This window comes from Oryzias latipes, chromosome 2 (genome assembly GCF_053564925.1).
Source record: "Oryzias latipes strain Hd-rR chromosome 2, Olatipes_Hd-rR_3.1".
NCBI lineage: Eukaryota > Metazoa > Chordata > Actinopteri > Beloniformes > Adrianichthyidae > Oryzias > Oryzias latipes.
The window spans coordinates 47,652,825-47,674,762 of record NC_136238.1 but is presented as its reverse complement, the minus strand read 5'-3'; the positions used below and the strand labels follow the sequence as shown (position 1 = coordinate 47,674,762).

The following is a 21,938-nucleotide window of genomic DNA, read 5'->3' as shown; positions in this document are numbered from 1 at the left end:
GCTGCACGGTGGCGCAGTGGTTAGCGCTCTTGCCTCACAGCAAGAAGGCCCCCAGTTCAAGTCCCGGCTGGGGGACATGAAAAACACTACATCAATGGGGGACCTTTCTGTGTGGAGTTTGCATGTTCTCCCCGTGCATGCGTGGGTTCTCTCCAGCTTCCTCCCACTGTCCAAAAACATGCTTCATAGGTTGATTGGCAACTCTAAATTGTCCATAGGTGTGAGAGTGAATGGATGTGTGATTGAGGATATTCTACCCTGCGACAGAACGGCAACCTGTCCAGGTTGTCCCCTGCCACAAGTGGCTGGGATAGGCTCCGGCAGCCCCGTGACCCCAAAAGGGATAAAACGGTTAAGAAAATGAAATTGAACTTACTTTTAGCAAAGTTCTCCTGTTTCACTGGCAGAGTTTGCTTATTTTCCTAGGTAATTTTGCTCTATAAAATATTTAAGATTCTTTTAAGATATTTTTTTTGACTGAAAAAGTAAAAGAAAGTAAGAAAGACATTTTTGCAGTGCAGTGAGCAACCGACCTTGGGTCCTTTGAAAGGCACTATATAAATTAAAGTGATTATTATTATTATAGCTAATTATGTATTCAAGAAAATTGTATTTATATCACACTTTTCACAATTGTTTCATTCTGTCAAAGCTGCTTTACATTAATAAAAGCAGGGGAAACACACACAAAAAAAAAACAACATAATAAGCAGAGTCCAACGGCTAAGATTAAACCGTCCTGAGCGTAGTAACGTAAAATAATAATGTAAGGCTTTAATAATAATGCATCATAGCTTTATACAGTGTGATGGAGTTACGTTACACAATCTCACTCATATATGCAGTGCATTTCAATATAAAATTTAACCGTTTCATAATTACAGCACAACTGCGTTTTTGGAGATGTGAATTAAATATTTGATGTGTTATTGTGATGTTTCAGTGGAGCGGTGAGTGTGTAATTGTGCACTACTTACGCATTCAGGCAGTCTGCAATACTTTGCCACGCTTTTTCTCTTTGCTTTATCACTGTGGCGGTGTTGCCTTTCTTCTTAATTATAACCCTAACCTCCTCGTATGCCTCCATGAGGATTTGTGCTTCAGACGGGGAAAAGTACGCGGCTCTAGTTGCCATGGTAAATCAGTTAATCTGTGATCTGTGGCCGGGTCTAGTTGAGTGAGCCGTGAGCGCGCACCTATCCAGGATTGGTTACACCTGGCTTGATGAATCCGTGTCTGCTCATCCTGGCTTGGTCTTTGTGCAACCAATTAAGCCTGGACGCACATGTTTTGGCTTCATTGAGCTCAGCTCAGTCATTTATCCCGGATGTCTTAATTCTACTTTTGTGCAACAGGCCCCTGAGGAAAGTTGCAGTTCAGCATTCAGGAAGAAAAGTTTAGACCAATAATTACAGAAATAAAAGATAAAAAATGTTTTTATAAATCTGAAAGTCACCAAAGTGTTTAATAAACTTTTTATGAAGTGAAAAGGTCAAATGTTTGTGTGTTGGAAGTCCCAACCTGACAGATGAGCAGAATAATAAGGCAGGCAAAGCCGTAACACTGCCCCCTGGTGGACAGGAACTCAGCAGTGCAGCTTCAGGATGGAGTGGCTTCCAACAGATCAGATCAACGTTCTGCTCTCTGCTAAAGAGGCAGAACGTCTCCTTCTAAGAAGAATCCAGAGTTCCTGATCACAAACATCAACTGAAGCCCAAATCAGAGCTGATCAGACTGCATGGAGCCCAAGCTCCAGAAAAGAGGAGAGAAGAAGAAGAAGAAGTCGTCCACATGAAGCTTCACCTTAGAGGAAAAGAGGAGCTGCTGAACTAAAGTACTCGAGTACTGAGGAAGACTTTCAAGCTCTGATGGATTCTGTAGAACATTTGGAACTAGAATGTAGAAAGTGCTTCAGTTCCATCAGCTGTCAGTCTGCAGCAGCTTCATCTGCTGCCTCCATCCTCTCTCTGTGAGTCTCTGCAGAGTTTTTCTGCAGCTGCTGGTTTTTCTGCAGCAGCAGCAGCATCAGAGCCAGAGAGCCAAAGAAAGTGGAAAGTCTGAGAAGGAAGCAGCTCTGAAGCTCTGCAGCTGACGGTGCAGCTTCAGGACTCATGAGGAGGAGCACATGCACGGCTCTGATGCTGCTGAACGTCTGACTGAGATGATCCACATTCAGAAGAGAGTTTCAGAGTGAAAGACGTGTGGAAGAAGAGAATCCTGAAGGTTTCTGTGCAGACATGAACTCAGTCAGAGAGCGTCTGAATGTTGGAGGATCCAGAAGAAACCAGGAGCTCATGAAGGTGGTTCTGTTGGAGCAGAGAGCAGAACTCTGATCCCAGTTTCAGGAACAATGCAGGCTCATGTTCTGGACTGAAGAGTTCTCCTGAAATGTTCTGTTCAGACTTCTTCAGGATCACATCTGTGTGTGAATGTGGAGCTTTGTCTGAACCAAGCTGCAGCTAGTTCACTTTGAAGCTCCTTCAGGCTCACACAGAAACAATGACAAAGACTGAAGCTGCTGTGCTGCCCTCTAGTGGCAGACATGGCATCTGCAGCACACATTTCTGCATTTCTCCACATTTTTGAAGCTCATCCAGAGAAGGCCAAAAGTCTGCAAAGCAGTGATCAAAGCTAAAGGTGGCTACTATGAAGATGAAGAACCTACAATATGACATATTGACGAGAAGAGCAGGTTACATCAATAACTTCCTTGAACCTTTGTAGATATAGTTTGGTTGGATAGAATTTATGGATTAGTTTGAATGAGATTTCTTTCACTTTATTGGTTAAAAAGTATTTTGCTGGTAAATTCCAAATCTTTTTCCATTCTAAATGATAAACTAAATTATTCCAAAAAGAAACTACGTAAGGAATGGAGACAACATCCTTCTGGAAGAGTGAGCGTAACGGCGATTTGTGTTACGTGAAGAAGAAAAACAAATTTGGCCTATTTCTATTTTAGTCGGATCAATTGGCAATAAAGTTGGATTTTGTAATGACGAACTTTTGAATAATATAATAATACATCTAGGAATTGCTTTCAAAACAAAGTTAAATTCGGTTTTACGTATTTTGATGGAATATTTGAAGCAGAATTCTTCATGTGACATTAAAGCTCCGTTTGAGTTAAACAGCTGATGAACCAGAAGGATGTTTTGATTAAACCATGATGGATAAAATAAAGATTTATGTCTTTATGTAATGTCTTTATTGTTCCATATGTAGTATCTGTGAGGAGAAAAATTGTGTTTGTAGATGAGTGACCAGGAAAGTAACATTTGTTTATGGAAGGAAGAAAGCTTAACTGGGATCTTTTGTACATTATAGTTACAGAATAAAATAAAGTCTATGCCTCCTAATTTGGAGAAAATGTAATTTGGTATGAAATTCCAGATTGAAGTAGGATTCTTAATAAAATGTCTTAGCCAATTTATTTTAAATCTATTATTTAATGTACAAAAGTCTAGAAAGTTAAGACCACCCTTATCATAAGTGTTCATTACAACCGTTTTTTTAATGTAATGGTTTTTGTTCCTCCAAATAAAGTTAAATAGCATTTTGTCAATGGATTTCAGAATTTTTTGTCAACATTGAGGGATAAAGCTGCGTACGTTAGGCGGGAAATTCCCTCAGCTTCAGTTAGCAAAACTCTGCCTCTCAATGATAAATCTCTCTGGAGCCACTGGTTCAGCTTTGTCTGGGTTTTATTAATAATTGGGTCAAAATTTAACTGGCATCTGGCTTTTTTATCTTTAGAGAAGGTAATTCCTAGGTAGGTGATGGACTCTTTCACTGGAATATTACAGATAGAGAGCACGTCACAGTGTTTAAGAGCAAATAATTCACATTTTTTGATGTTTAAACAGAGTCCAGATGCAGCAGAGAAATGATTGATCAGATTAATAGCTAACGGTACCTTAGAATGATCTTTTAGAAAGAGGGTGGTATCATCAGCGCGTTGGCTGATAGTGACTGTGTGGTCTGCTATTGAAATACCTTTTAGTGAGCTGAGTTTGATAGAGTCAGTGAGGAGCTGGGTGCAGAGGAGGAATAAATAAGGGGAAATAGGGCATCCCTGCCTGACTCCTCTTTTTAGCAAAAAGTCCCAGCATGAAGTTTGATAGAACAGTTTCCTCCTGCATACATGGTTTTAACAGCTCCTCTAAAGAATGGACCAAAACCAAATTTTTCTATCGCATGGAGTATGAAGTTGTGTTCAATTGTGTCAAAGGCTTTGTAAAAATCTAGAAAAAGGATAAAGCTTTCGTCGGGGCAATAATCTGAATAATCAATTAAATCAAGTACTAATCTGATATTATTTGATATGTGTCTATTTGTCATGAAGCCAGACTGAGTCTCATCTATTATATGATCCAAAACCTTTTTTAACCTTTCAGCGAAGATTAAGGCCAGTATTTTATAATCATTGTTAAGCAGGCAGATTGGACGCCAATTGTCAATGAGGAGTAAATCCTTTTTAGGTTTGGGTATTAATGTTATAAGGCCCTGGGTTAAAGTAGGAGGGAGGAAGTTGTTGTTCAAGCTCTCCAGGAATAAATGGTGGAGGAAAGGAGAAAGTTGTTCGGAGAATGTTTGATAGAATTCAGAGGTTAAGCCGTCTGTGCCTGGAGATTTATTTAATTTGAGGTGTTCAATAGCTGATATAACTTCATGTAGCAATAGTGGTTTATCACAGAATTCCTTCAGATCAGGCTCAATTACCTTGGTGTCTGTGAGAGATTGTAAGAAGAGATTAGAAGTTTCTTCACAATATTTAGATTCATAGAGTTTAGTGTAGAAGTCAGAGCAGTCATTGGCTATTTTTTTAGGATAATCTGTAACATTCCCATCAATATTTAATTTTTGTATTGAACTATTTTTAGCATTTTGTCTTTCAAGGTGACAGAAATCTGCAGTATTCTGCTCTCCTTCCTCCATCCATCTCCTCCTGCTTCTTATAAAGGCTCCCTCAGCTTTTCCTCTATACATGTCATCCAGTTTATTTTGCAGATTAATTAAATGTTTTTGCTCATTTTCATTTAAGTCAACAGGAGATTTTTGTGTTAAAGATGTTATTTCTGAGATTAAACTCTCCTCTTCAAATCTTTTAGCTTTAGCAAATGAGCTTCCATATGTTCTAAAATATTTAGATAATTCAAATTTTAGAAGTTCCCAATTTCTGCCAAACTGTTTTTCTAAGGAAGCTTTCTGCCAGAAACGTTTAATTAGTAAGCAAACGGTTTTGGACACAATATCATGTTGCAAGATAGAGTTATTTAATTTCCAGTATGAATTTCTGTAACAAGTGTTTGGATTTAAAAATATCTGGATTGAAATAGCTTTGTGATCTGTTAAAGGAGTGGTGAGAATTTTAACATTTAAAAATTTTTCATCAATGCATCTTGAAACCAGCCAAAAATCTATGCGAGAAAAGCTGGTCTGGGATTTATTGCTCCAGGTAAAAGAATTTACATTAGAATTCTTTTGTCTCCATATATCTACTAACTGAAATTTCTGCATGAATCGTATTAAACTGGAGGCCATAGAATTACTAGTTCTAGGAGGCCATCTGTCTAACAGACCATCCAGAGCAACATTAAAGTCCCCCCCCCCCCATCACAATCAAAGCATTTGGATATTTGGATAACCAGTGTAGAAGACGGGATTCTAATTTCTCCAACAACAAATCATTTTCAAATTTTGAGTTGTACCCATATATGTTTACAAGTAATACAGGAGAATCATTAGTATTAAGGACCAGAATGAAAAAATGACCTTTAGGATCCCCATCAGAATGTAAAACGGCTCCATTAAAGGAGTTTTTCAGTGCACTGGATTTTTGAACTGTAGATTCGGACAGCACTACTATCTATGGACAGCACCCCTATATAGTGCCCTATATAGTGCCCTATCTAGTGCCCTATATAGGGGTTAGGGCGGTAATTCGGACACAGGGTCAGTGGTTGTTGCTAGCACTGATATGTCACATTTGACGGTCGGCGGCTTGAGCAAGTTTGACCGTGGGCGCTGTCCGATGTTTCCATCTTCAGTTTTTAATGTAAAAGTTGTTATTAAATAAATCAAAGACAGAAAATGAAAATAGAGTAACTGTTAAAACATGATAAATTATTTGAGTTTCGATGTAGAACAGAGGCAGAAAGAACTGTATGATTCAATTTATTTTTGTTTTTAATATAAAATTATTCAAACTGTGATGATAAAATCTGACAAAAATGAATAAAGTTTTATACTGTAAATGTATAATTTCCAGTCAATCTGTTGCACAAAAAGAAAACAAACAAAAGTCTAAAATAGGTCACAATCTAGTCATTACTTTATTTAACAATACTAAAAATAGTTTGGTCCTACTGCAAAATAAAATTAATATTAATACATATAATTTTTGATTAATAATTATTATGTAAATGTTATCCTGTTTGTATAAGCCACAATGTATTTCCCCCTTTAAACAAGTACATCCATTTATTCAGATTCAAGGAGTATTTATTGCTATTTTCAGTGAACAGAGCAGTTTCACAGAATAGGTGCAGTGCTGCAGTGCTAATGTGCCACATAAAACACTCAAGAATAGAAAACATGAACAACAGTAAGCAAAACTAAAAAGACAATGGTCAGAACGATAAATTGTGCAAACAGGGGATGATCAAGGTGCAGGTAATGGACTGGTAACTGGACATACAGGTGAAAAGGTTTAAGGGGGGAGGAGTTAAAAAGTGTTCATGAGTTGGACTGCAGAGGGAAAGAAACTGTTCTGGTGTTGAGAGGTTCTGGTCTGGATGGACCTTAGCTTCTTGCCTGAAGGGAGTAGTTCAGGTGAGGGCAGCCAAGCCTTCTTCAACTAACAGATTCAAAAAACTTTGAATATGTTGGAGCATTGTTGGAGGATACACTGACAACCTTTGTTTGGAAGAAAGATTGACCTTTGACCCCTCCCTCATGTGTTCCACATCCAGCTGCAGACACACCACTACAGCTCCCATTCCACTTCTGATCCAGCAGTTAGAACCAGAGTCTACAAACATTTTCGGCGAAACCTTTTGAGAGCTGTTGTGACATCATCACACGGGATCTCATTCCAATGTTCTGATTTGTCAAAAACACACCAGAGACTAAACAAACCAGATCACATTTGTTTATTGACAGTATCCATTGTGGACACAAATGCAGGATGGATCTGCTGGAAATGACTCCATCCTGAAGCTGCTGAGTTCCTGTCCACCAGGGGGCAGTGTTACGGCTTTGACTGCCTTATTATTCTGCTCATCTGTCAGGTTGGGACTTCCAATATATATAAATTATACCTTTTCACTTAATAAAAAACACTTGTGAATTTCAGAATTTACAAAACTTTTTTATTCTCTTTTTTCTGTAATTATTGTGCTAAACTTTTCTTCCTGAAGGCTGAACCACAGTTGTCCTCAGGTCTTTCAGTCTCTCCAAACACTCAACTTTCCACCCCTTTTCTTAGTTTCCAGCTAAATCACATAATCAGAGATCAGATAAAACAGCAGGGGATTTTCAAAATAAAGGAAGAGTATTTGTGGTGAGGTCACAGCTTCCTCATTCCGGGTCTGACACTAAATGTTTCTGTTGAACAGAATGTTTTCTGATTGGTTTAGCCTTCTTTCAGCTCTGGATCCTTCAGGTTCTCCATCTTTCTGGATCCAAATCCTTCCAGTCACAACAACTTCCTGTGTTTAGAGGATCAGATGCAGAAGAGAATCCAACATAGAACCGGAGTCACTCTGGATGCAGGAAACTGGGCTTAGAGGCAGAAATGTAAAGATTTGATTAGAGACAGTAATCTGCAGGATTCTGTTCAAAACCGTTTTCAATCAAATGAGTTCCAGTGTCAACCTGGTTGCTTTAGCCCATAAAGTGACTTATTTTTCTTCATTTTCTTCTCAAAACCTTCTGGTTGTTCCACAAATATTTCAGTCTCTTGGAGCGTCCAAATAGACTGTCTGTACATCCATTTGGTGTAGGATTGAACCTTCCTTTTTGCATCCCTCTTGTCATGTCTGCAGTGGGTAGAAACTCACTGAAATCCGTCCATTCTTTCTGTTTATAGCCTTTAGCCACAAACCATGCTTTATATCTATCACCTCCGTCAACATCAGTTTTAACAGCAAAGACCCTCCTTCCCCCCACTGCTCTCCTGCCTGCAGGTAACTTAGTGAGGGTGAAAGTCTTGTTGTCTATCAGTGACTTCATTTCTTCCTCCACATCAATCTTCCATTGCTCTGACTCTGCTGATGCTACTGCTTCCTGGTAGGTATTGGGGAGATCACACACTGCTCTGTGACAGAAATCTACACACATTTGGAAATGACATTACATTCAGTGTCTGTCTTTTTTATCGAACATTTGCAGAATACAATACAAAAAAAACATTTATAACAATACAACACAAGTCTGAATACAAAATATAATTGTTTTGACCTTCTGGAATTTTAACTATTAACAGAAATATAAATAAAAACCAAACAAACCAAACACAGAAGGAAATAAAAAAAAATGAAAATAAAAGAAATAATTAAAATAAAAGAAATAAAAAAAATAGAAATTCGAGGGTTAACTTATGTCACTAAACCAAAAGATTTACAGATGTTTTTTTGTATGCTAAGAGTTTTCACCTTGGTCCTGTGAGCGGAATCCTCTCTATATTTTGTTTTCTCTTTTGACTTTAACATTTCTCTGTAATCCTCATTTTTTAAATGTTACTTTTAGTCGCCTCCTTTCTGTCTGTAACTTGAATCTTTCAGGTATTTTTTCCGGATGACGTGCTTTAACCGTTCCCTCTCGTTTTCTGCGTAGATTTTTCCTTTAACCTTTTTTGCTGTTTGTTGTCTTTTTTGGTCTAACAAACATTTAGAAGTGAATTTTATGCATTTGCTCTGGCTGTCAATCATTGAAGTTGTCTGTAGAACAAATGTCACCTATTTCATGTGAACGCATGTGATGTATTTTTGGTTGGTTGTTGGCAGACACAACCAGCAGAGCGGTCCTGTTGTGGATCTTTAACGCACACAACAGTCTCAAAATGTGTACCACCACAATTTTCTATATAAATTGCGTTTTGATGTAATTTTCGACCGCTGCTCTGGTGCTGAAGCCACCTGCCATCAAACAATACAAAAACGTTTCCTCCTACTGTAATAAATCAGCCGTGGCTTGAATTTCTACGTCTGTGGCCCAAACACTAACGAAACACATCCTAGATTTGGTGATGTACTCAGCCACAGAGGAGAACTCTCGCCCAATTACCCAGCTGTACAGATGTGGGTTTGCTTCTAATTGTTTCACTACAGCTAACCGAATTTTTCTGTGGTTGTTTTGGGATCCGCTCACAGCCTGAGAGATGGCCCTAAAGTAACAATTTCCATCTCCTATGATTCTTTGGTTGGTGCAGGGGGGCCCTAACAAACCAATGGGAGGAGCAAGTGGGGCATTAAAATTTTGGAACTCAATATTTAACATTGAGCACAGAGCCTGGCAGACATGCCGATTTAAAGGGTTAAAATAGAAAATTTCCTGCTGAGGCTCACTAAAAATGACATCCTGATCCTCCACAGCAACATCATCACAATCCCCTCCACCAAACTCTGCAGGAAGTCGTGAACTTCACCCACAGAGTCAAAATAATACACCTGTTCACTCAGGACTGCGAGAATGGGAGTCTACAATAGCCCAGCGTCCATTCTCAGCAATGACGGCACACGTGTTCTCACACAGTGTCAGCAGACACGTGTTGTACTGTGCCGTCATCCTAGCCAGCCCCTCCTTCAGGGGAACCAACACACCCACATCAACAAACTCACCCGAATCTATTCTAGCATCCCCGCTAACAACTTCCCCAAAAACACAGGACAGTTCAACCCCATCTACCACTACTTGACCTGGAAGATCAGTCGCTCTCAGAAAACCTGCAGAGTCAGTTTTTTTGTTCTGTCTCTGCAGGTCCGAGTAAACCTGATCTCCAGCAAGCAGCACAGAATCCAACTCACAACTGTCCCACTGAAACACACTTCTAACAGTGTGCTTGTCAGCAGCCACCAAAGAGATGGCCATGCACTGCCGCTCACTGTTGCTCCACAAACAGCTCACTGCCCTGGTGGAACGATCCTCTGATGCTGGGGAACTTTAACGTACCAGCAGCAGGAACAGGACCAGGCTCCTGGACCTCAGAGGTTACCAGCTCATCATCTGAGGAGCCAAACGTCACACCAACCGGTAGCACCAGCTGGTTCTGATGGGACGTTCTCTTTCAGTTCTGCAGAAAAGGAACCGGGCTCCAACCTTTGAGCAGCAGCGGTGACCTCACACTAACATGGTAATAAAGATCAGATCACCCCCCCTCTGTCCCACATCAACAGGAAAAGGGGTTTTTACTCCCAGAAGATGTTGGTGATGTCAGAGTCCAAAACACCAGCGGCACCAAGATCAGCACAAATGACCAGGACACGCCCCTCAGCGACTGCCGCAGCTTCAGCATCACGACCCCGACACCTCTGCAGCTCTTCTTCCTCCTCATGTTCCTTTGGGTTTGAGGGACAGAAGGAAACACCAGAACATCAGACCAGAGGAACGCGGAACAACATGAAGACGCTGGAAGCTCCTCCCACCTGCATCTGGCTTCCTGGTTCAATGTAGTTCCTCGCCAAGAATTTTAGTGCCTCGTCCATCAAGATGACAGGAAGTGACAGCTTCAGAACCACCACCCACTGAGTCCAGGAGAGAGGCCGGATCTGGAAGACCACCTGCAGACACGCCCCCTCGCCAGAACCTCAGACGCCACAGAACGTGGCGGGTTGTTGAAACAATGACTGTTGACCCCCCTCCTCCAGTGGGGGGGGCAGACTCAGGCATTTTCCCAAGAATTCTTGGCAATCTGTGATGAAGAGGAGAAAAAGGATGAAGCTGACATGAAGTAAACAATGCTAAGCTCTGATCCACACAGGGAGATGATCTTCTAAACGGGCGTTTATGATTGTTGTGATTTTTACTAAGTGCTTGTTTGCTTATAGTTTTTTAAATTCGTGCACCCAGGGCTTTTATTTTGCTGAACTGACACAGAAGAAGGGTTAGGATTAAGTTAGTAGGTTAATACAACATTCATGCTAACAACATTAGCCGTGCTAATAACAGGTTTAACTGGAACAACCATCAGCCTTTGTTTGTCTGGACCTGAATGGGAACACAAATTCACAGGATTGTGTGCACGGTTTGTCAGGACTGGTCCCCCAAAAGTCGCCTCCGCCCGTCCTCGGTCTGGAGACACTAATGTCCCGGGGGACACGGTTCTGGAGTCCGGGCGGCAGAACAGGGAAACGGACAGCGGTCCGAAGTCTCCTCTGTTGCGCACACTGTACCACAGCCCCCTCACATCCCTGCTAACACGAAGCTAAGAGTCTGTCTGCTCTGCTCAGAGACACGCACATGCAAAAATGTGTGTGATTGTGCAACAGTACGAGCACAACTGATGAATCCACCGTTTAGTAAACTGTGTTTAGTATTCTGTACACACAGTTTACTAAATGGTGCTCATGGATTAGTAGTACTAAGGTCGGTGTCCTATGTTCATCTAACCCAGGGGGGGGGCAAACTGCGGCCCGTGGGCTGGATCCGGCCCGTCTCCATGTCTGGTCCGGCCCGCTGAACAATATCAGAGACCCACCATCAAGACGTGACATTTATTCCCTCCTTCTGTAGTCGGTGTCCCGATCTGAAAGCCTCTCAAATCTGTCAAACAGAACAGAGGACAGTCTTCTCTTTCTGTGTCTCAGTTCATCTTTCCCGGTTTAGCTCGTTCTTTCAGATCAATTCTGCTGCCTTTTTTAAACAGCACCCTGTTCTGTGTCCTGATTGGCTGGAGACCCTGTCAATCAATCTCCTCAGTCCGTGTCTCCTGTTCAGAAACACTGAGCTCTTCAGATCAGAAATCTGTGATCGATCATCAGATCTTTGTTTTCATTCTGAGAGGAAAATGTTGAAAATGTTCCTGTCTGTGTGAGAAAAGAGGAGTTTTCCTGCCATAAACGTCTGGAATCAGAATCCGTGGATTTCACCCACTACGGTCATTTTTAGAACATAACTCCTGCAATAAACTCTGTCTGGTGAAAAGGTAACACAGAAATATGATGAACTGCAGCAGACGACACAGACATTTGCTTTTTTCATCATTACTGGATGAGAAACAGACGTTCAGACCAGCAGCTCCACTAAACATGAGACGTGATGAGCTGCAGCCCTAAAAGACGGGAGAGGATCCACTGTTTAGTGTTTTATTTCATAAATAATGTGATTTATTTTATTAAAAGGATCATGAATGAATGAAACTTTATTCATTTAGCACTTTAAAAGTCCTTGAAGGAACCAAAGAGCTTCACAATAAAGAAATGATCTAAAATGGGAACAAAAGTTTTAAACTAAAAACTCTAGAATGTTCTGTTTGTTTCTGGTCGCTGCTCTGCTACACTGAGGCCAAAAGCTGAAGAGCTCCTTTCACTTTAAGCAAGCAGGAAATAAAACGAGCACGTGCTCAGCTAGCTGATGGTCAGGGCAACTGTTGGCGGGAGAAAGAAAATGTTCTGCAGACAAACTCTGCGGTTTCTGACTGTGCAGCAGAGGAAGAGGAGGAAGAGGAGGAAGAGGAGGCGGGAACCTCTGAGGTCTGGGGGGGGGGGTTGTGATCGGCTCAGACGAGCAGCTCGGTGACGGTCGGTGTGTGAAAACAGACTAGTCTATGGTCAAATGCATAAAAGTCCCCTTTAGAACTTTGAACATTTGTTTAAGGTCGTTTTTACCAAACATAGTGACAGACTAACCCAACACGTTATGCTAAAGCGAGTTGCAATTAGCATTTTCCTGCTTATTGTAATAAAAAAACCATCAGTTTAAACACATCTACATAAAAACATTACTTACATGACATCAGTTTCCACAATTTTAAACAGAAAGTTGATGAAAACCATCGTAGCTCCGAGCATTCAGCCTCAGCTCCGCTCCTCACCAACGTCTGAAGGCCCGTACACACCGGGACGAATATTCGCCAGGCGTTATTCGCCAGCGTTTTTCGCCACGTTTTTTGTGTTCACACCCAGGCGATTTTCGCTGACGATGAGCCGAGCGAACATGCAATTTCATTCCCTGACATTAGATGGCGCTTAATGTAAACAGAAATACTCCTGTACACAAGGTGGCGCTGCGCAACTTTAGGCTTCTTAAAGTCGCTTTTCTCTCAGAAGAATAGATCAAGTATTTACGCGCTTGTCAGAATCAAACAAAGAAAACATGAATATTTCAAGCACCAGTAGCTCCAACTGGTGCTTGGTTCGGGGATATTTTAGAATGTCCGTCATTATTTCTTCGCGGCAGTGTAGACGCTACTTGGCGTCTATCTTCTTCGCTGGTATATGTGCTCAGCAAGGCAGTTTTGTGTTTGAGCGCCCCCAAGTTGTGTTTTACTGTAACTTCAGAAGCTCCAGACACGTGAGCAAAAGCGCCATTCTCATTGGTTGAGTAGATTTCGACGCGACGCGTCGAAAAAAAAAAACGAACCCGAGGCGTTTTTTTTTTTTGACGCTTTAACGCCTGGCGTTTTTTCGCGTTGGTGTGCACACTCTCGTTGGTGCCCTTTGTTTAGTCACGAGGCGTTAAACGTCGGCGAAAATCGCCGGCGAAATTCGTCCCGGTGTGAACAGGCCTTGACTCTCTGCCGTCACTGAAACGATGATTCCATGGTTCCTCTGAAGACACGCCCACTCATCTCTGATTGGATGGATTACTATACAGACAGATTACACAGCAAATCAAATCCCAGAACGAACAAAATTGCATACAAGTTAGGTTGTGGGGCAAAATCAAACTTTTACAACAAACAAGACCAAACAAACTATATTCCCAATAAAACCTGTTTCTAAATCTGTATTTTATGATTTTTATGTTCTGTTTTTTATGTTTTTGTTATCAAAAGTTGCAGAAAGAAGAGACTCAGCGTTTTCCAGTAACTTCAACAGTTTGTCAGAGCTTCATCCTGCAGAAACATCAGCAGAAGAGAAGAAGCAGCCATGAAGGGACTGAGGACGGACGGACATCCAGCCAGAATCCAAGCAGCACCTTCATCCACTCCAGCTGGAGGATGGTGTCCTCCAGCTGCAGCTGGACCTGGATGTCCTCACAGACCATGTGGCCTCATGGATCAGAAGATTGAGGGTTCAAATCCCTTCATGGTTGGAGGCAGAACTTTGTTTCTTAATCTGCAGTTGGTGAAGCTTTGGAGACTCCCACAGTGAGACACCTGCTGGCTGTTCTATGTAACTGCAGCTTCTAGAAACGTCTTTGTTTCTGTTTTCATCTTTTCCAACAGTTTGTTTTCTTCACATGAAGCCTAAAGAAATGTCCTCAGAATGATGGAAACAGTTTTTCTGCAGCTTGAAGCTGTTCTGGAAGATTTTCTTCTTTAGTGCAGAGAAATCTCTCCTTTGATGAGACGGAGGAACTGCAGCAACGTTTCCTGGAAAACCTCCACATTTCACTGAAACCATGTTGGAAGTTTGTCCATGAGGTCACATGGTCTGGAAGAAGCCCCAGTTCCAGCTGACAGAAGTCTGCTTCTGATCCATCAGATCTACCTAGCAACAGAAGCAAAGCTTCACGTGTTGCAGCAACAGTTTCCATGTTTGGGAGGATCTTCTGAAGAACAGCTCAGTTCCAGATCACATCATGATGTTTGATGTTTTCTTCATTCCAGGAAATCATCTGTGTCTCCTTTGATCTGTGCTGAGTCAGCACTTTGACTTCTTTTCAACTTTAGATCCATCATTTACAATCAAGGATTTATTGATAAATATGATTTATTGACAGAAAATAAAGAGTAAATGTATTTCTCATCCAGCAGTGATTGTAAGTCTTTTATTTTGAAATTCCGATCATCATGGTGGGATTTCTAGATCTGCATGAACTCATCCTGAATCCAAAAGACACTGGAGCATCAAAGAATCCAACCCATCTCTGCCAACATGAGGCTCTTACTTTGAAAAGTCTCAGACTTCCTGCAGGGAAACAGGCTTTCTGCTGCTGCACTGACAGATGTGCACGAGCTTGAAAGAGCTTCCTGACTGAGGAGCTGCAGACTTTCTCCTGCAGAGCAGCAGCTGACTTCAGCGTCGTCATGGGAACACAGTCTGCTGCTGCTTCTGGAAACGTCTTCAAGGCTGTGGTGGGACTTGTTGGTCTGGAGGACAGATTCTGGGAGCAAATGCTGCTTCAGCTTCAAGCTTCAGCTCTTTTCTTCTGGCAGAGCTTAGAAGAAATGGAAACCTCCTTTGTTCTGACTGTTTGCTCCAAATCCCAGATTCAGGAATTCCTCCAAGAAGTTCAGCTCAGAGATCATCAGCAGAGAAAAGCCTGAAGTTCTGATGACAACAGAACATGATCAATATTATTGATCCACATGGAATCCAGAAGAAACTCTGAGGTGAAGACATGAAGACACAAGCTTCAGAGACATGAGGACAAGTCAGAGTGGATTCATTCTGGACTTTCTTCTCACATCTTTGTCTTTGATCCTTCAAATCTTCTGAAATCTGATCATCCATGGATTGTTTTTGTGGGATCAGATCCAGAGTTGCTGAAAGTTCTGCTGCCCTCTGCTGGTCAAAGTGTCCAAACAGCAGAGAGGAGATTCTCTGGGATTCCTTGGAGTCCAGATTCTCCTGGATGTGAACAGTCTCTGCTTCTGGAACAGAAGAGTCCTTCTCAGAGCAGCATTGAGGATCTGTTCTGTCCGGCTGAGAGCGCTCCCTGCTGGTAGGAGACAGAAGCACATCAGCTGCTTTTCTTTGGCCGTTCAGAAACAGTCTGGAGACTCTAAAAAACCTCCACTTCCTGCAGAGCATCATGTTTGATCCTCTTCCTTCAGAAACGGCTCCATTGTTCCATGGCTCAGCAGTTTGACTAAAGCAGCTGAGAGTCTGGATGCAAACAGACCTCAGCAGCTCATCCAGAACGCCATGACAGAAGCACATGCAGCAGCACGTGCACGCTCCCAGAGAGCAGCAGCTGATCCAAGTCCTGAGACCTTTCTGTTCTGCTTGGAGCACACTTCAACATGAACTTCATTTCCCATCATTCCATCTGTCAGGAGAGAACAGCTGCAATCAGCTTCCTTCAGGAATGACTGCAGGTAGAAGGATCTTTCATTCTTCAGCACCACCAGGACCCACATCCAGCCCATCAACAGAAATAAATACAATTACAACGTACTATTCTATATTAACAAATAACAGTAACAACTAACTGCTACCTATCTAACTAATGAACTAACTATATAGGTGTTGTAGATTGACTGTGTGAGCGTGCTGCGTCATGTGTAGAACTAGGAGGAGACGCGCACACACGTGTGTTGGGGATGCGTGTTGATCCTTCTGCAGCGGACAGCTGTCTAGCTGCATGCGAGGCAACATGTAGTGATTTTCATCGCACTTTAACAGCGCGCGTTCATGTTTGGTGTTACAGAGTGACTGAGAACAGTAATACCCCCCCCCCCCCCAACACAAAATCCTGCGGCGGCCGGCCGTGTCGCGCACTTAAGAACGCACGCAGCTTGTAATGGAAATGAATGCAATGAAAAATAATAATTAGAATGCAGCTAATTTGTCGTATTTCCTCACGAGACGGAAACTTCTGTTGTAGAATGAGGATGTGCTTCTGAAAGTGCCGCCTGTGTGTGAGAGTAAGAGGAGCCACGTGCAGCGCAGAGGCAGACAGTGAGAGCGCGCGGCGCCTATGAGAGACAATGACAGGCACGGAGGGAGAGAAGGAGAGAATATTCTGATAGAAAGAAGTTAAGTCTGAACACAGGACTAGCAGAAAAAGTAAATTATCAGCAAAGATGAATGCGTTTAATGTGTTTATTATAGTTCCAATCACGCACCATATGCTGAACTAAAAAAAGAAAGAAAAAAGTGCAGTGATGCGGTGATGACCTCGTCACCGCGGTGATGCGGTTATCGTCACAGCCCTAGTCATGGCACTTTTGAGCAGTTTCAGACAGGTTTTCAGAGCTCTCTCCACTGAAACAGCCCTTCTCAGAGTCACTAATGACATCCTGATGCAGAGTGATGCAGGAAAATGCTCTGTGCTACTGCTACTGGGCTTGACCACAGCCTTTGACACTGTTGACCGTTATGTCCTCCTGGACAGACTTTTAAACCGCGGGATGTTTTTAAAATACAGATTTTACGCTGGTGTCTGGATTCAGTCAAGAGTTAAATGAATAATACTTTTCTTCAACTCAATGAAGCCCAAAACTGAGGTCCTAGTCTGTGCTCCTGACAGTTCCCCCCAGATAGTCCAGTGGTTCGGTCCACTTGCTTCCTCTATCAAACCGTCTGTTAGGAACCTCAGGGTAACCCCAGACCCGGTTTTATACCTCGAATCCCATGTCGGGTCACTTTTACGTTCTAGTCTTTATCATCTTAAAAACATTGAAAAAATGAGTCCAATTGTGTTGCGTTCTGAGATGGAGATGCTCATCCATGCTTTTATTTCATCTCGACTTGATTACTGCAACTCCATCTTCACATGTTTGAGCAATAAATCTTGAGAACGGCTCCAGGTTTTCCAGAATGCTGCTGCAAGGCTTTTGACTAAATTATCTAAGTTTTCACACGTCAGCTGCACTGATTCCCTGGACGGAAAGCAGCCCCCAAGCCGTTCCGGGAGGGCCCACTGCAGGGCCCCGCCCCAGAAGAGTGCCCGCAGCCCCAGACAAGCACCTCATCACTACCCAGGAGTTTTGGGCATTCCCCCGTCCCAACCCCAGGTACGAGCCAGGACCCCCCAAGGGAGACCCGCCCCGCATTCCAGGCAGCCACCCACCCCAGCCCACGGCTGGTCCAAGAAAGAGCAAGGCAGGGGCCAGCCGCCCCCGCCCAGGAGGAAGGCACCCAGGAGAAGAGGGGGTCCACAAGAAGTGTTGTAAACATGGCCCAATCAGGCTCGCCCACAGTTGGAAATTTGGCGTGGCCCAGCACTCAGGGGCAAAGACCCGATCCCACACCACAGGGACACGGACACCCCCGGCTCAGGTGGGATGTGATCCCCGGCTCTTGGTCTTGCCAGAAAGCTCAGGGATCCCTCTCCCTGTGAGGAGAGGGCCGCTGGGCCCAGGAAGCCAGTACCCCGTTGCCAAGGGCCCAGATTTTAATAGATAAAATCTTAACGATATCTATCTCTACTAGATTTTAACTCTACTATGTGTTAACTCTACTAGATGTTAACTCTAATAATTCAAAACAACTAATTTCTATTAACAGGTACATCTAAAATAATTCATTTTGTGAAATGTTTAACATATTTTGTAAGCAGTGAAACTTATTGTCTAGTATCATTACACATAGATTGAATTGTATTGATCCTTTACTTTGTTGCTTTTGATAATTGTGGCTTAGAGAAGATGAAAACCTAAAAAAGCTGTCCAAGAAAGTCAGAATAAGACGAGACAAGACTTTATTGATCCCTGGAGGGAAATTCAGTTGTTACAGCAGTCAAACAAGAAATATAGCAGTTAGAAAAACAAATAGTCAGTAAAAATTAAAATAGTAATAAAAGTGGAAGTAAAAGTACACGTCATAACTGAATAGTAAATCCAGCAGCAGTTTCAGCAGTCCTAAACTGTATCATTCTATAGACTAACTGGTGTTGGGAACAAAGGACCTCCTGTAGCAAATCAAAACAACCAAAGACTTTTTTATTTTATTTTTTAGAAAAAATTCATTTCTAAGCATTCAATTCTCACTTGTGCCTCCCTCTAATGAAGTTATTTCATCAATATGGTATGGAGGCCATCAGCCTGTGGCTCTATGTACATGAAATGAAAGCTCAGGTTGCTATGGAGTTCATTAGAACATTGGGGTTTTCCCCCAGGAGTTTTAAGCATTAAAAGCTTATTTTAATATTACATTTTTCTGAGATACAGAACCTTTCCCCCCGCAAAATAATGTCTTTGACAGTGGTACAGAGGTTGAGAGGTCGACCTCTTATAAGAAAAGTTTCGAATTTAGATTATACACTAAGTTCCTACATTATCAAGAAAAAGTCCTACAAGTTCTCATGTGTCTTTTGAGATTAGATACTAGACTAAAACTTTTTTTACATTCTTTACAAGAAAAAGGTCTTTCTCCTGTATGAGTTCTAATGTGTCTTTTGAGATTACATATATGACTAAAACTTTTTTTACATTCTTTACAAGAAAAAGACTTTTCTCCTGTGTGAATTTTCATGTGTGATTTGAGAGAAGATATTTGATTAAAACTTTTATTACATTCTTTACAAGAAAAAGGCTTTTCTCCTGTGTGAGTTCTCATGTGTGTTTTGAGATTAGACACATCACTAAAACTTTTTTCACATTCTTTACAAGAAAAAGGCTTCTCTCCTGTGTGAGTTCTCATGTGTGCTTTGAGATGAGATATTTGAATAAAACCTTTTTTACATTCTTTACAAGAAAAAGGCTTTTCTCCTGTGTGAGTTCTCATGTGTGTTTTGAGATTACACACTAGACTAAAACTTTTTTTACATTCTTTACAAGAAAAGGGCTTTTCTCCTGTGTGAGTTCTCATGTGTGTTTTGAGATGAAATTCATGAATGAAACTTTTTTTACATTCTTTACAAGAAAAAGGCTTTTCTCCTGTATGAGTTTTCATGTGGATTTTGAGAGTACATATACGACTAAAGCTTTTCTCACATTTTTTACAAGAAAAAGGCTTTTCTCCTGTGTGAGTTCTCATGTGTGCTTTGAGATGAGATATGTAATTAAAACTTTTGTCACATTCTTTACAAGAAAATCTCTTATCTTCTGCATGGATTCTTGTGTGATTTCTGAACTGAGATTTGTTACAAAAGCTTTTCTCACATTCTTTACAGATATAACATTTTTCATTAGACCCAGTTACCATGTAGTCAGACGGGTTAGTAATTATTCTTGAGTTTTTACCAGACTTGATAGAGGGAAGTTTCTCTTCTTTTTGAGATTGTTTGTTTTTCTTACCAAGATTTGTCTTCTTGGGATTTTTTCTAACATCAGCGTCACACTGACCTGCTGACATGGGAGAGCTGTCCACACTTTGGACATGTCTTCTGTCTCTTCTCTTCCTCTGATCTCTGTTCTGTGGGTCTGTCTCTTCATCTGTAGTTGATGTTGATTCTGTCTCTTCATCTGTAGTTGATGTTGATTCTGTCTCTTCATCTGTAGTTGATGTTGATTCTGTCTCTCCATCTGTAGTTGATGTTGATTCTTCATGTTGGTTTCCTTCTTCATCCTGACTATCAGTTACATTAAAGCTCTGCTGATTGTTTAGATCTGCTTCACTGTTCTCATCTTCCTCATAAGTAGGAATCTCCATCAAGGTATCAGTCTCCTGCTTCAGATCAAGCTGATCTTCATCCTGACTGATGCAGAGTTCCCCTGGTTCCTCTTGAATCTGTTGAGGTTCTGGTTCCTCCTGTTCCTCTTGAATCTGTGGAGGTTCTGGTTCCTCCTGTTCCTCTTTAATCTGTGGAGGTTCTGGTTCCTCCTGTTCCTCTTGAATCTGTTGAGGTTCTGGTTCCTCCTGTTCCTCTTTAATCTGTGGAGGTTCTGGTTCCTCCTGTTCCTCTTGAATCTGTGGAGGTTCTGGTTCCTCCTGTTCCTCTTTAATCTGTGGAGGTTCTGGTTCCTCCTGTTCCTCTTGAATCTGTTGAGGTTCTGGTTCCTCCTGTTCCTCTTGAATCTGTGGAGGTTCTGGTTCCTCCTGTTCCTCTTTAATCTGTGGAGGTTCTGGTTCCTCCCGTTCCACTCTGAAGTTCCTCTGCTGTTTGCAGAGATCTTCCTCTTCAGTCATCCAATGCTGGGGGAGGCCTGCAGGGACACAAACACAACAAGGAGCCTTTTATATGTTTCCAGGACTTTTGGATAGAGCTGTCACGCGGTGATAGACCAGCAGGGGGCACAGTGTCGCGGTTAACCGCAGCCCCCCCACCCAAAAAAATAAATAAATAACAACACAAAATCCCCTGGTCCCAAATGAATACAATTACAACACAGTATTCTTTATTAACAAATAACAGTAACTACTATGTATCTAACTAATTAACTAACTATATAGGTCACATGTGTCAAACTCAAGGCCCGCGGGCGAAATGTGGCCCGCCATGTCATTTTATGTGGCCCGCAAGTAGGGCTGTGACGATGACCTCATCACCGCATCACCGCACTTTTTTCTTTTTTTTACAGTTCAGCATATGGTGCATGATTGGAACTATAATAAACACATTAAACACATTCATCTTTGCTGATAATTTACTTTTTCTGCTAGTCCAGTGTTCAGAATTTCCTTCTTTCTTTCAGACTGTTGTCTCCTTTTCTCCCACCGCGCCTTTCTCTCTCTCTAGTCGCGCACGCTCTCACACTCATTCTACAACAGAAGTTTTCGTTTCAGGAGGAAATATGACAAATTAACTGCGGCCTAATTATTCATTTCCACTGTATTCATTTTCTTTACAAGCTGCGCGCCGTCTTAAGTGCGCTACAGGCTGCCAGCCAGAGGATTTTGCGTGGGTTTTTTTTTTTTTTTTTTTGGGGGGGGGGGGGGGGGGGGGGCTGCGCTTAACCGCGACACCGCGCCCCCTGGTGGTTCATCACTGCGGTGATCAAAAATCCGACACCGTCACGGCTCTAGCCGAGAGAGCATAAAAGTTTTTAATTTCTTAAAATAAAAAAATAAAAAAAGGTGTGTATTTATTCATATCTAGGGAGAATTGGACTTGAAATATCGGATTGGTCAACTAAACATTAGGACTTAACCACTGTCCATATAACCTAAACTGACAGAATCAAATGTCAAAGGATTTATGCTAGAATAACAAGCAAACATGTT

General features: G+C 41.8%; 2 protein-coding genes across 5 annotated transcripts in view; one reads left to right on the top strand and one right to left on the bottom strand.

Moving 5' to 3' along the window:
• LOC144989386 (uncharacterized) overlaps positions 1-14,916 on the top strand; it is a 167,375-nt gene extending 152,459 nt beyond the window's left edge. For both annotated transcript variants that reach the window (XM_078941764.1, XM_078941770.1), the window contains one exon: positions 13,997-14,916. In XM_078941764.1, the coding sequence (XP_078797890.1) occupies positions 13,997-14,030 (34 nt within the window). In that variant the 3' untranslated portion in view covers positions 14,031-14,916. The remainder of the gene's footprint in view (positions 1-13,996) is intronic.
• The window catches only part of LOC144989296 (uncharacterized), a 30,816-nt gene continuing 17,233 nt past the window's right edge, over positions 8,356-21,938 (bottom strand). Inside the window, exons 2-5 of one of the 3 annotated variants that reach the window (XR_013653434.1) lie at positions 12,949-20,920; positions 11,611-11,763; positions 10,647-10,912; positions 8,356-10,559 (exon numbers count right to left, since the gene is read on the bottom strand). Coding sequence is in view for 1 of the 3 variants with exons in the window: in XM_078941474.1 (XP_078797600.1) it covers positions 13,677-13,807; positions 20,120-20,920 (932 nt within the window). In the remaining 2 variants the exon portion in view is untranslated. Of the gene's footprint in view, positions 10,560-10,646; positions 11,764-12,948; positions 20,921-21,938 lie in introns of all 3 variants that reach the window. The other 2 variants (XM_078941474.1, XR_013653435.1) reach the window with 2 other exon arrangements.